Raw genomic sequence first — 13,855 nt, forward strand, 5'->3', positions numbered from 1 at the left:
GGCCAGGCTTCCTCGGTCCAGGACTGAAAAGCGGTTGGGAAAATGAGCCCCAGACATATTCATGGTACTGGATTCCCTAAAGCCGGACAGAGAGAGGCTCAGAGAAAACACGGCGTCCAGGAGGGCATGGTAAACTAAAAGTTTATAAATTAAAGGAAAAAAAAAGATAAAGCGAATAGAGCTTCCAAACTTCACAAATCTTTTTAAAGTTAATATTCTAGATGAGTGCACAGTGCCTTTAAAGAGGCAAAAAGCGACGAGGTTGACAGGACCATCTGTCTTCTGGGCAAGGAAAGGGATGAGAGAATCCTGGGTCAGAACGCAGGAGTCTTGGAGTCAGGGACAGAGTGGGGGGGGGCGATACTGCGGGGGGGGGATGCCATGGAAAGGCTGGTCAGGGATATTCACATTGAATGCAAAAATAACCGTTATTTGAATACAAACAACTGAAAAGTGCTACAAGTTTTAACCTCCTTTAAAAAAATAAAAAGAAATACAGGAAAGTTTCTGCGAAGGGCTGCTGGGTTTGCTCTCTCCCGGTTGGGGTGGGGGGTTCCCAGGAAGCTCCCCAGTTGGCCGCGGCCCTGGACTTCAGAGAGGAAAGATTCCGGGGGAGTCTCTGCCCTGCCCTGTGCTCAGAGGCTCCCGTCTTTACATTCAGCACCCAATAGGGCATCCCCACCAGAGCTCTGACGTGGAGAGGCGTGGGGCAGAGGGCCCCAAAACCAAATCTTTCAGGGTTCACATCAACCCCATGGCTTGGGGCTCCTTGGGGCTGCCAGGGTTCCGCACCTCTTTAATACAAATGCAATTTCCAAAAAAAAAAAAAATAGATATGTAGATACACATAGATTGGTAGCATGGATACCATGAACTATTGTGGCCTAGCGCACGAAGCTCCCGGCTAGCCTGAAATTCCGGGCATTCAGGCTATGTGGTCTCCAGGAGTTCTTTCCGCTCCAGGGAAACATGGTCTCCTGGCACAGACAATCCACATCCAACTCTGTAGTGATAATAAATAACGTCCAAGAGTTTCCAGGCAGGCGACAGGGGAGCCAGGCCCCTAGGGCTTAGGGTGCCTCTGTTCCGTTTAGAAAAAGCGCCCTCTCTGGACAGACTCGGTCCCGCGGCCAGGGCGCCCTCCTGGAAGTTTGAGCCCGGGCTGGATTTCATCCTGCACGTGCCCCCTCGGCGGGGCGCCCTCGTGCAGAGCGCGCAACCTGCACAGCCGTCCGCGGTCGTCCGGAGCTGGGGCGCGGCGATCTGCTCACTGGGTGCCCGCGGCGGCTGCACACGTGGAGAGCGCCCAGCCGGGGAGGCAGTAGTAAGGGTAGTAGTAGGAGGGCTGGAGCGGCAGCAGCGAGGGTGGCCGCAGCACCTCGCCGGGCAAGTACTGTCTCTGGTCGTCGCGGACGAGCACTTTCACCGCCACCTTCTTGGCGGCGGGCGCAGAGGCCAGCAGGTCGGCGGCCATCTGCCGGCGCTTGGTCTTGTAGCGACGGTTCTGGAACCAGATCTTCACCTGCGTCTCGGTGAGCTTCAGCGACGCGGCCAGGTCGGCGCGCTCCGGCCCGGACAGGTAGCGCTGGTGGTTGAAGCGGCGCTCCAGCTCGAAGACCTGCGCGTGCGAGAAGGCGGCCCGCGAGCGTTTCTTGCGCGGCTTGGGCGCCGCGGGCTCCTCCTCCTCCTCCGCGCCGCCCGCCGGGCCGCCGCCGCCGCCTCTGCCGCACAGCGCGGGGACGCGTGCGCTTCCGGGGCCAACGGCGTCGTCCTCGGCCCTCGGGCTGCGGTCGCCTGCGGATCCCAGTGGGGACAGAAACAACAGACGGTCAGCGCCGCCGAGGAGCGAGGTCGGGCCTCTACCGTGGGGCTGGGGTGGGGTACGGAAGTGCACTTTGATCCCCCAAAGAGCTCTCGGGGAGGGTCTCGGGGAAACCGGTCTCGGAGCCCTGTCCCATAGCTTCTTGCATTTAGGCCTGTCCTGCGAGGGAAACGGGACTCAGCCGCTGTTATCAACGCTGTGTGGCCAACATCAAGCTTCCTGCCCTCTCTGGGCTCCGGGCTCCCCTCAGGATCGTGGGGCCCTGGGGCCTGAGCATCCTCACATGTCTCCTCCGTTCTCGGCGCTGAGCTCTGGGGTTCTAGAATGCTCCCCTCACTGGGTTCCCCTGCCTCCACAGACTCACGCGCACACACACTCACAGTTGCGCACACGCGTCCACGGCACACAGGGGGAAGGTGGGGGACCCGAATCCCGGGAACATAAGTATCCGGGATCTAACCCCCGACCCACCGGGATTGTGCGCGGGCCCTGGCAACAGTCTGCCCCAAAGCCTTGGTGGGCTTCTCTCTCTCTCTTTCATTGCAAGAAAAGGAGGGGAGGGCTAGGGACTGAGGGTGAAGTGTAGGAGGTGCCCCTGCTTGGAGTCCTTGCACCCCAATCTGACGCCAGCTCCTCAGCTTCTTCCTGCATCTGCCCCCAGCACCCTAGCAGAGAGGTCCGGAGCTCTGGTCTCTGACAAGCACTTTACTTGGAGCCAGCGTGAGGCCTACAGCGGCTTCCGGCCGACCGGGGTAGGAACGGGGGTCTTCCGGAGCCCTAGCTGAGGCTGTGCCTCTCCCTGCTACTTTTGGGGTGACCCACATCAAGCTCTTCTGTCTTCAGCTGGCTGCAAGGTCCTTAGCCCTTCCCAGCTCTCCTGACCCTGGGGGCTGGGAAAGCTAAAGAAGCGCTCCCCTCGGAGCCCAGGCGGGGCAGATGGACGGCTCGGTACCACTTAGGGGCACCCCTCACCACCTCTCCTCGAGCTGAGGGCCGGACCCTGGGCGCTTCTGCTTTACGGGCCCGGGGCCAGGGCACTGGCTACCCGAGGTCTCTGGGCCTCCGGCTCTTCCCTGTCGCTGATTTGGCTGATCTGGACACAGACACGCCGAAGCACTGGCGACCGACTTAAAGCCAGGGTGCGGTGGCCTTTGCCTAGCCCGGGCCAGGACACGGCTGCCCCCCGGACGTCGCAGGCCTCACCCCAGGACGCAGGGCTCTGCGGAGTTTCTCGGTTCTCCCTGGGGCTCAGTTCCCTGAGGGCTGGAGCGGCCCGCGCCAGCGCCAATAGCTTCGGCCCTTGACGAGCCACGGGGCCCCAGGGCGTAGGGTGCTCACAGCAGGCCCACCCCACTCGGCGTGCCTGCCCTCCTCGCCGCACCCCCCCCCCCGCCCCCGGCCCGGCCCCCTTCCCCGCGAAGCCTCTGCAGACCTGAGACGCTGGCCGACATCTCGCTGTCGCTCCGGCCTGCCGCTTCCTCCTCCAGGTCCTTGGCGGCGGGCAGCTCGCAGACCGGCTGGCCGCGGCCCGGCGTCCCCCCGGCGCGGCCGGCCCCGCTGGCCCCCGGCGCGTCCGCACAGCGCCGCCCGCCCTCGTTCTCCTCGCTCAGCGCCGAGTCCGAGTCCCAACCAGCCAGGCTGTCCGCGGTGCGCCCTGCAGCCGTTCTGGTCCCCGCCGGCGACGCCAGCAGAGAGTCCTCCGCGCCCCCCAGGGCGCCCGCGTCTGTCTCCCCGAAGAGTCGCCAGCAGCAGACGGCGGGAGCCTCAGCCGCCGCCGCCGCGGTGCCCCCGGGCCCCGGGCGCCCCTCCGGTGCGGGCGGCCCGCCGCGCTCCTCTTTCTTGTTGAGGATTGCCTGGATGGAGAAGGGCGTCAAGGTGTTGGCGCCGCGCACAGCCATCTGCGCCGCGGGCCGGAGCGGCCGGCCGGCCGGGCGGCTGGGGCGCGGGGCGGCTCCCGGCGGGACGCAGCGCGCGGGCCGCCGCGGCGCGAGTGAGCCGGGCGCGCGGGGCCCCTGCAGCCCGCTCCTGCGCGGCCCAGCAGCCCCCGCCCCCCTCTGGCCCGGGAGCAGCGCCGACCCTCACCCCCACTTCCGAGGCCCACCCCGCCCGGAGACCCCCTCCCCCCCGATCCAGCGCCAGACGCTCTCCGTTCGCAGCTCAGCTGGATTATCTCATCGCCTCGCGCCCTCAGGGGCGGGCCGGGGTCTGCCCCCTCCGAGGATGCGGAGGGCGGATCGGCGGCCCCCCCCCCCCGCGGCTGCAGTCCCCTTCTGGGCGCCTCCGGGGCGCACGGCCCGAGTCACTTTTCCTTTGCGCCCCAGTCTCTTCCCAGGCTGCAGGATTTCGCTCCTGGCCGGTCCGTTCCCTTCCCGTCGGTCGGGCTCTTCCGGAGCCCACCCCCGGCGGCGGCGGCGGCGGCGGCGGCCTCTGGGCTCCGAGAGGCGCGGGGCACCTTTTTACCCCCTGCTCGGCATTTATCTGGTTCTTCTCTCTTTCCGTCCGCGGCGTCCCGCCGGATCCCCCCTCCCGCCCGGGTGTCATTCCTCACCGCTGAGTGACAGCCGCGGGCCACGCCCCCTCGCGGGCCGCCCGGGCCGTGCCGGCCGCCCATTGGCTGGCTCCGGCGGGGCGACGTCGACTCCGACAGACAAAACCGGGCACGTCGCGCCGAGAAAGTCAGGGTCTGACTTAACCCCTTTCCTCCCAAGCCGGGTCCTCGAAGCATCCTCCGGCGGCTGGGAGGCTCACCCCCTACACACTCTGTCCGAAAACCCACGTGTCCTGCCTCCGCCGAGGTATCCCCCTATTGCAGCGCTTTACTGAACACGGTATTTAATAGTCGAAATCTGGACGCGGGGAAAATCCAGAATAACGCGGTTCGGTAAATCGCGCGCGCAGGTTTTCATTCCCTAGGAAGGTTCGAAGATAGGAACAAAACGCAAAATGCTGCCGCTGTTTTTTTTTTTTTTAACCTTTATATTACAATCTCGCTGCATTCTCACTGCTAATTCTTTCCGCTGAAATAATCAGTTAATTAAAATCATTGAAATATTTTTTTTCCTTCTTCACCTTCATTTGATTCGATTACTATAGAACCATCAAAAAAAAAAGATGGTACAGTTAGAGAACTAAAGTCAGGCGAGAAATGAGAAGTCACTTTTGGGGGAGTGTCTGGAAGTTGCGAGTCATTTCTCTGGACAGTCAATACTAAATTTAACATTAATGTTAAATTTCACACCAGGATGGAGGGGGAAAAACAATCTTTCAATTTGTTCTTTACATATTCTTTTACTTGTAAGTTCAGTAAGATTGGAAAAGATACGTGTTTGTTTAAAGGACTATATACAAATTACTGTAGCAATGATTCTGAACTGATGACATGAAATTCTCTTAAAAAAATAAGTCATGGATTGTTTTCTGTCATAGAAGGAGCCAGGCTAAGAAACACAAATATTGTGGTCTGAAAACATTTGTTACTTACGTTATTTATTTTAAAATAAAAAGTTTGCTCAAGTAACATATTTACTGCCTTCCATAAATTTTACCGAAGGTTTAACAACACCAGAGACACAACTTGAACCTTAAGTCGGTTTAAAGAACCGTGATTTTAGTTTAGTAAACGCTGGGATTGGTGGTGTTGGTGTCACTAAAATAAATAACATTTTCCTCTGTTCTTGCTGTGCCCCGCAGTGTGAACGACATGCACTATTCATAGTTTTCGGGCTCAGGGTGTATGTTTGGAAGGGCTTTGCCACATCTAATTTTCCAACATTTTGGCTTCCTGATGCTTTGTTGCATCCCCCACACTACAGTACAGATCCGTTCGTGTCCTTGGGTTGAAAATCCGCACTTGAAGCGATCGTTGCCCTTTAGAGCTCTTCAGGATTACATCACTTTCGAGGGAAAGGTGCTTAGATTCCGTGTCAGTATCCGGCCAGTATAAGGAACGGATACCCTTCAGGCCGGGAGGGGAACAGAACTGAATGCTCCTGAGGTTTCAAAAGAAAGCGTGTCCTTTCCTCCCTCCCGCTGACCTTTATTTACTCTTTAAATTACCTCGGTCCCCACCATCCTGTTACTCTCTGGGGAGCGCATCCAGGAGGAGACTGACGCAGGTCGCCCGGGAGGTGAGAGATGGGCAGGTGTGAACTGCGTGTCCCAGAACAGCTGTGCCTCTGTGTGGTCAGGACCTGGTGTGCACGAACAATAGAGTGAGTTCCGCACCCACAGGCAACCGAGAGGTTTTGGGGGTCGAATGACCTAGTCTGAGGGTAAGTTTGGGGGCCGCTCCAAGATTTACTTGAAAATAGTCACTACTATTTAGTTGCCCCTCACACGTATTTTTTTGAGAGCCCAGATCACAGTAGCATCTGCCCCTTGCCAGTCTGCGGCAGAGGCTGACAAGGCATTAAAAGACGCAGTTCCGTGATTTGGTGGCGTCTGTTTTCTGTGCGTGCCCGGGGTGCAGGAAAGCGGCTGCATTCCCAGACTTCAGCAGGCGCAAGGCGAGAGACTCGTGCGTGTCGTCTCTGGGCCACTGCGGCAGTGTGGACGTGTGGGTCTGGTGAGTGTCTGCAGGCTGGGCCGGGAGGTGCGTAAAAGAACACTGGTCTGGAGCTACGACTAGAAGCTGCTCCCCGGGAGGGCTTGGGTGGGGGTGAAAAGGCTTTGGGGGCCGGTGAGCACACGTGGGAGTCGGCAGAGGCTGTCCGGGGTACCTGCAGAGTCCAGGCCGGCGACTGGGCGCGCGTGGCAGGGGGCCGGGCGCGTCCGCGCGCGCACGGGGGGCGCTGGGTGCCGGGCGTGGCCGCGGGCTCCCGGAGCCCCGCGGCAGGCTGACCGCGCCTGACCTCGCGTCGGCGCCGCGCTCTGGCCTGGGCCGGCCGCGGGGCTCCGCAGAGCCGGGGAGCCCCGGCAGCCGGCCTGCCTTCGAGGAGGCGGCCGGGGAGCTCCGCGCCCGAGCCTGCCTCCCCGGCCCCTCGCCCCGCTCCTTCCCAGTTCCCCTCTCTTCCTCGCCCCCCGCACCCCCCACCCCCCTTCCGCCCTGCTCTCCGCTTTCTCCTCCGCTGTTCGGTTCTTGCGAGCCTCCCGCCCGGCAGCGCCCTCCAGCCCCGGGCCGGAGCGCCGCTGAGCCGCGAAGCCTGCGGGGGCCGCGGGCGCAGAGTGGGAGCGGGTGGGAGAGACGAGGCGGCCAGCGGGGTGGGGACCCCCGGTCCCCAGGCGCGCCCCGGGACCTGCGGCCGCCGGCATTCTCCCGCGGGGCCACCGGGGGCGCGCCCCTGCCGCCCTCCACCTGCGCCCTTGGCCGCCCTCGGTCTCTCGGGGAAGAGACAGCCTTCTGTGCTCGGAGTGGCCCGAGGGAGCGAGAGGAGAGGTCACTCCCGGAGAGGCCCTCAGAGGCCGATGACCTTGACTGAAGTCACCTGCGTTCTCTAGGCCAAGGTCCCCAGTCCTTTAAAAGGAGGGCTTGTATCCGGTGCCCTCCGAGGGCGCAGCTGAAGCGCGCGACCTGGCTGCGGAGCCGGGTCCAGGTAGAGGCTGCGCCCGGGGCTGAACGCCTGTCTTCATCTGCGGGCTCCCGAGGGCACTGGAAGCACCCGCAGCACCCAGACCCCAAGCTCCATGCCGCTTTCTTGCCCGCAGACCCCGCCTGCTGGCCTCCCAGGCCACCCGTTTCCAGACCCCGTCAGGATTTTCACAAACGTGGTCCGGGTCTATCAGGCTGAAGAGAACAGCATTACTATGGACCAAGGAAGTTTTATATTTAAACAAGTGTTGTTTACCAACAAGGGGCCAGGAGCCATGGCCTATTTTATTTAATCTACACACCCCTGGGGGTGTGGTAGATAGAAAACATTGTCCCCATTTTATAGGTTAGTAAAGAGGTGGGAGTTCAAAAGTGGCTAAATCAGGATTCAGTTCTGAGTTTGTCAAATGCCAATCTGGTTGGGTTTTCTACTCTAATTGTTTTTTTCTCAAACCTTCCTATTTATTCTCATTAAACGTTCCCCAGGATCTCTGTCGCCCATGTCTATGCTACTCATTCATCAGAAAAGGAGCTCAGAACTTAAGGAAGTCAAAGAAAGAATCCATGCAGGCAACTTAATGATTTTTTTTTTCCTGTTCCGGGCATTTGAAAATAAAGGAGGCTAAGGCCTGCACATCTGAACTTAAACCTTGCTATTTACAAAGAAAGAAACACAGCAGTATTATTAAAATCAATAAACTAAACCGTATGTAGAGGGAGACAGCCAGGTGATGGAAGTTGGTTGGGTTCAGAAATATGGGGACCTGTGTTTGCTCGAGGCTCCAGGATGCAGTGATGCGACTTCACGGAAGACACTGGGAGCCTCATTTTCTTACCTGTAAAAAGCCAGGATTGGAGATCACCTCTCAACGTTTAAAAAGCGTTTTCCCGACCCCGCCCGGGTACTGTGGAGGACGGGCGCCACCTAGCGGGCACACGCCCGCTAGAGCCTGACCGGGATAAAGCAGCTTGGGCAGAAAGAAAATGTTGGCTTCACAAAACGGAATGTTTTGCTCCTAGTTTCATGCTTCCAGAGTCTCACCTTGTCCATGATGTAATAGCGGAGGTGTTCCATTTTAAAAACTCACGCGCAGGCATTCCGGACCCCTCTGCTGACTCCCCCACTGGAGGCCAGGGGAAGACTGGAGCCGGGTGGGCCGTATTGGGACCAGTTTCAGAATCAAAGTGGTTGCTGTGGGGAGAGCCCAGACACCTCCTGGCCTAACAGCCCCTCCATCCTCTGTGCTGGCTCCGCAGGCTGCCTCTTGAGAGCGCTGTCGCATGATCTGGATGGATGATGATACAGAGCACACGCTATCCCTGTGTTTGATGGTGCCGTAGGAAGGGTCTTCTGTTTCTTCAGAAACTGATTTCTTCAGGAGACTAATTGGGAATATTTCACCCTCAACACCAGAAAGTTCAGGCATTAAAACAAAGCCATCATGTCCTTCAGGTTTTATTTTCTCATTTGGGTTGTCGGTTGGGCATTGAGTGATGATGGTGTGAATTCGGGGAGTGGGGAGGTTAAGCCACAGGAGCAGGTTTGGGTAGATAAAGAGGAAGATGTTTTGTGCTGCTGCTTGGTCGAGGCTGAGATGCTTGTAAAATACAAAGTCTTCGGGCGCCTGGGTGGCTCAGTTGGTTAAGCATCCAACTTTGGCTCAGGTCATGATCTCACGGTTCGTGGGTTCCAGCCCCACATCGGGCTCTGTGCTGACAGCTCAGAGCCTGGAGCCTGCTTGGGATTCTGTGTCTCCCCCTTTCTCTGCCTCTTCCATGCTCACGCGCTCTCTCTCTCTCAAAAATGAACAAGTGTTTAAAAAGTTAAAAATACAAAGTCTTCTGATCTTATTGTGTTCTTTTCTCTAAGTAACTACCTCTGGGAGCCCTCACAGTGCTTATGCCAGGTTCTCCTTGCACAAATTTCCAACTTACTTCCCTTTCGCTAGTTTCTTCCCTTAATGCTTTTAATATTGAACAAATATTTCTCGAGTTCTTACAGTGTCTCAGTGCTTATAGTGTCTCAGGTGCTGTTCTAGGCTCTGGAGTTCAAGGCTTCCGTAAGATAATGTTGTCACTATGCTAATATTCTAGTGGAGGAATCTTCCAGAAACAAATACCTAAATAAAGGAGTGCAGCAAACATCAGACGATGTTAGTGCTGTGAAGAGAAATCAAGCAGAGTGATGTAACGGGATTTGGGGCTGCTTTAGACGGAGCAAGATTCGAAGCAGAAAGAGATATGGAGGAAGAGGTTTTTCAGAGGGAAAAACTAGTCCCTGGAGCACATGGTGGGGAGAGTCTGTGAGCTTAAGATCCTGTACAGGACACTCCTGTGGCCAGAGTGAGGGGGAGAGGCAGAGTGGTCAGAGACCAGACCTCACAGAGCTTTATAAGCCACAGTCAAGGGGGTGACCTTTATTCTAAGCATGGTTGGAACCCACAGGAAGATTGGCGGCTCAGAGCTAACTGAATATGAGTTACCTCTGGCTGTTCTGCAACAAAGAGATTCAAGTGGTGGCAAATGGAGAATCGGAGAGACCAGTTAGAAGCTAGTGAGTCCCAGGCAGTGATGATAGTGGCTTGGATCAGGTGGTGCTAGAGATAGAAGTAGAGACAGAGGGAAAAGCCAGGTTTGGCATCTGTTTTGGTAGTATGTTTTTAGGTAGATTTTATTTTTAAGTAACCTCTACATCCAACGTGGGGCTCAAACTTACCACATGCTCCACCGACTGAGCCAGCCAAGTGCCCCAGGAGTTGTTTTTTTTTTTTTTTTTTTTTTGTGGTTTGTTTTTTCTTTTTTTTTTTAAGATTTTTTTTAAATGTTTTTTTTTTTTTTTGTGAGAGAGAGAGAGAGAGAGACAGCATGGGCAGGGGAAGGTCAGAGAGAGGGAGACACAGAATCTAAAACAGGCTCCAGGCTCTGAGCTAGCTGTCAGCACAGAGCCCGATGCAGGGCTGAACCCATGAACCATGAGATCATGACCTGAGCTGAAGTCGGATGCTTAACCAACTGAGCCACCCAGGCACCTCTTAAGTATTTTTTTTTTAACTTTTTAAAAATATTTTTAATGTTTTTTACTTATTTCTGAGCGAGAGAGACAGCGTGAGAAGGGAAGGGTCAGAGAGAGAGGCAGACACAGAATCCAAAACAGTCTCCAGGCTCTGAGCTAGCTGTCAGCACAGAGCCCAACGCAGGGCTCAAACCATGAACTGTGAGATCATGACCTGAGCTGAAGTCGGCCACCCAACCGACTGAGCCACCCAGGCACCCCAGTAATTTGTTTTTAAAAGTCATGGTGAGAAGTATATAACGTACAATTTACTACCTTAACCATTTTGAAATTGCAGCTCAGTGGCATTAAGTACGTTTACATTGCTGTGCGACCATGACCCCTACTCATCTGCAGAACATATTCTTCTTGCAGAACTGAAGCTCATTGAACTGTACTTGTGAAACAAGTCCCCATTCCTCAGTAGCCTCCATTCTACTTTCTGTCTCTGTTCACTTGACTACTTTACCTTCTTCCTATAAATGGAATCCTTCAGTATTTGTCCTTTGACAACTGGCTCATTTCACTTAGCTTCATGTTTCATCCATGTTGTAGCATATATCAGAATTTCCTTTCTTTGTTGAGACTGAATACTATCCCACTGTATGCATATAGACTCCATATTAAACCATTCATCCATCAATGGACTCTTGGGTTGCTTCTATACATTTACACTATTGTGAATATTGCTGATACAAACACGGTTTACAAACATCTCTTCAAGACCCTGGTTTCAGTTCTTTTGGGAATACACCCAGAAATGAAATTGCTGGATCGTATGGCAATTTATGTTTAATTTTTTGAGGCATCCCAATACTGCTTTCCATAATGGCGGCACCATTTTACATTCCCATCTACAGTAACCACAGTTCCAGTTTCTTCACAGCACTGGTAACACCTATTATTTTTTTGTGTGTGTGTTGTGTTGTTTTGTTCTTGCTAGTAGCCATGCTGATTGGCATGAGGTGATATTTCACTGTGGTTTTGATTCTCTTTTCTCCATCGATTAGTGACATTGAGCTTGTTTCCATATGTGTATTAGCCCTCTGAGTATCTTCTAGGGAAATGGGTCTGTTTGTGTCCTTTGCCCATTATAGAAGTGGTTGTTTTTTTAATTATTATTATTTTTTTAATGTTTATTTATTTTTGAGAGAGAGAGACAAAGCGTGAGCAGGGGAGGGGCAGAGAGAGACAGAGACACCGATTCTGAAGCAGGCTCCAAGCTCGGAGGTGTCAGCACAGAGCCCAATACGGGGCTCAAACTCATGAGCTGTGAGATCATGAACTGTGCTGAAGTTGCATGCTTAACCAACTGAACCACCCAGGTGCCCCTGAAGTGGTTGTTTTTATTGTTGTGGTGGTTGAGTTGAGTTCTCTGCATATGTTGGATATGAATTTCTTATAAGATATATAATGTGCAAATATCTCTACCATTTTGTGGACTGTTTGGCAGTATTCTTGAAGGACACAATGGATTGGAGGGAGAGGTGAGGGAAAAAGAGTGACCCGAGCTACCTCCTGGACTTGGATGGCTAGGGTGGCTGCTCACCTAGGTGGGACAGACTTGAGAGACTCGGTGGAGTGAGGGTGGGAGGAAAGTGTTCCGTTGAGATGTATTATGTCTGAAGTGCCTCGTAGACATCCATGTGGAGGTGCGAAGTCAGCAAGTGAATGTAACATTTCAAGAAGAGGTCAGTGCTAGAAACAGAAAGTTGAGAATTATCAGTCAGTAGAATTGACAGAACTGGATGAGGTTACCTAGGAAATGATTGTAGACTGATGAGAGAGAAGTCCAAGTGTAGCCCCCTGGGTTCGCTGACATTTATAGGTTCAGCGGTAGAGGGAGACCCACCAAAAGAGACTGAGAAAGAGTTGCCAGTGTAGTAGAAAGATCTAGGAGAGTTGGATATTGAGAAAGCCAAGAGAAGGCTGTGTTGGCACAATGACGGAATAGGATGCTGGATTCAAGTAGCATGAGACAGAGACATGGCCTTTGGGTTTGGCAAATGGAAGTCACTGGCCACCTTAACAGGCATGGTCTTGCAGGGTGTGGGGGATGAGTTGAAACAAGACTAGACTGGAATGAGTTCAGGAGGGGAAGAGTGGAGATAGTGAACATAGACAACTTTTTTCAAATGGTTACTTTTGAGAGAGAGAGCGAGCGCATAAGCAGGAGAGGGGCAGAGAGAGAGGGAGACACAGGATCTGAAGCGGGCTCTGCACTTGACAGCAGAGAGCCCAGTGCAGGGCTCCAACTCAAGAACCATGAGATCTTGACCTGAGCTCAAGTTGGGTACTTTAACCAACTCAGTCCCCCTGGTGCTCCGGATAGAGACAACTTTTTAAAGAACTTTGAACATGAAGGGGGATAGAGCAATGGGATGGGTAGTGGAGGGGATCCTGCATCCAGTTTTAATTTTAAGTAGAAGATGCTAGAATATGTTTATATGTTGATGTGAGTAATAAAGAGGGACAATTGATAGTTTAGTAGAAGAGAGAAAACTGCACAGAAGCTAAGCCCTTTGAGAAAATGAGAAGGGCTGGTGTCTGGTGAGAGAACGTTGTAAGGTGGCTACCAAAGTGACTGACCTGACTATGAAGTAATAATAGACATGGCTGGCATTTATTGAGCACATCCTGGGAGCCAGGTACTATTCAGATGCTTGATGATTCTTATTTATTATTCTTATTTCTTTATTTCATTCTCTCAACCAGTATGGGCAAGGTGAGTGTGGACAATGGGGCAGGGAGGAAGGACTGGGTGGGCGCAGTGAGAAGAGGAGGAATAGTCATTTTGGACCATGGGGAAGGAAGATAACCAGGGTAAGGTAGAACAGCTGAGCAGGATTGCGGATGTATTTGAGACTCACGTGCGTGCACTGGAAGCATGAGCAGTTAACACAGATGTGTGCTTCTGTCCAGCAACATTCCCCGGCTTTGGGTAAAACCAAACCAAACAAACCCAAAAGCCAAAAAACGAAAAAACCAGGTAGAGTGGTAGACAGTCGGGTTCCCCGAGGTTGGGGTCTTGTGGGGCCGCTAACAGAGAATGAGACAGCCAGGGATTTCAGGCAGTCTGCAGGCAAGGGTTTATGATCACGGAGCCAGGGAGTCTAAGCTGGGTCAGGGCAAACATAACGACATGCGGAAGGTGATGGATAGATTTAAGATCGACGGCTTAGAAGTTCTGGAAGAGTAAGATACATGCTGGAGCATGCATATCAGGGATACAAGTTGGAAAGAGCCACGGTCATAGATTGGGGAACTTAGTCAAGATTTTACAGGTACTCAAGTTGTCAGTGACACTGAGGTCAAGGGTGATGGCGACAGGTGGAGGCATTGATGACTGAGGGAGCTTTCCTGCTTCGTTTCCCCCAATATTTCTTATTTCTGCCATGATGTTCCCAGAAAACCCTGAACCTTGGCTCCTGTTTCTCCCACCTACACGCCGTCT

General features: G+C 54.2%; 1 protein-coding gene across 1 annotated transcript; it reads right to left on the bottom strand.

The window, feature by feature from the left end:
- Positions 1-238: 238 nt before the first annotated feature.
- NKX3-2 (NK3 homeobox 2) lies at positions 239-3,720 on the bottom strand. Its single transcript, XM_039257179.1, has 2 exons — positions 3,255-3,720; positions 239-1,794 (listed from the first exon to the last, which is right to left on the bottom strand). Exons 1-2 carry the CDS (start codon positions 3,718-3,720, stop codon positions 1,268-1,270), a joined length of 993 nt encoding a protein of 330 aa, XP_039113110.1. The 3' UTR covers positions 239-1,267.
- Positions 3,721-13,855: the final 10,135 nt, after the last annotated feature.

This window comes from Hyaena hyaena, unplaced genomic scaffold (genome assembly GCF_003009895.1).
Source record: "Hyaena hyaena isolate Hyena2069 unplaced genomic scaffold, ASM300989v1 scaffold_605, whole genome shotgun sequence".
Taxonomy (NCBI): Eukaryota; Metazoa; Chordata; class Mammalia; order Carnivora; family Hyaenidae; genus Hyaena; species Hyaena hyaena.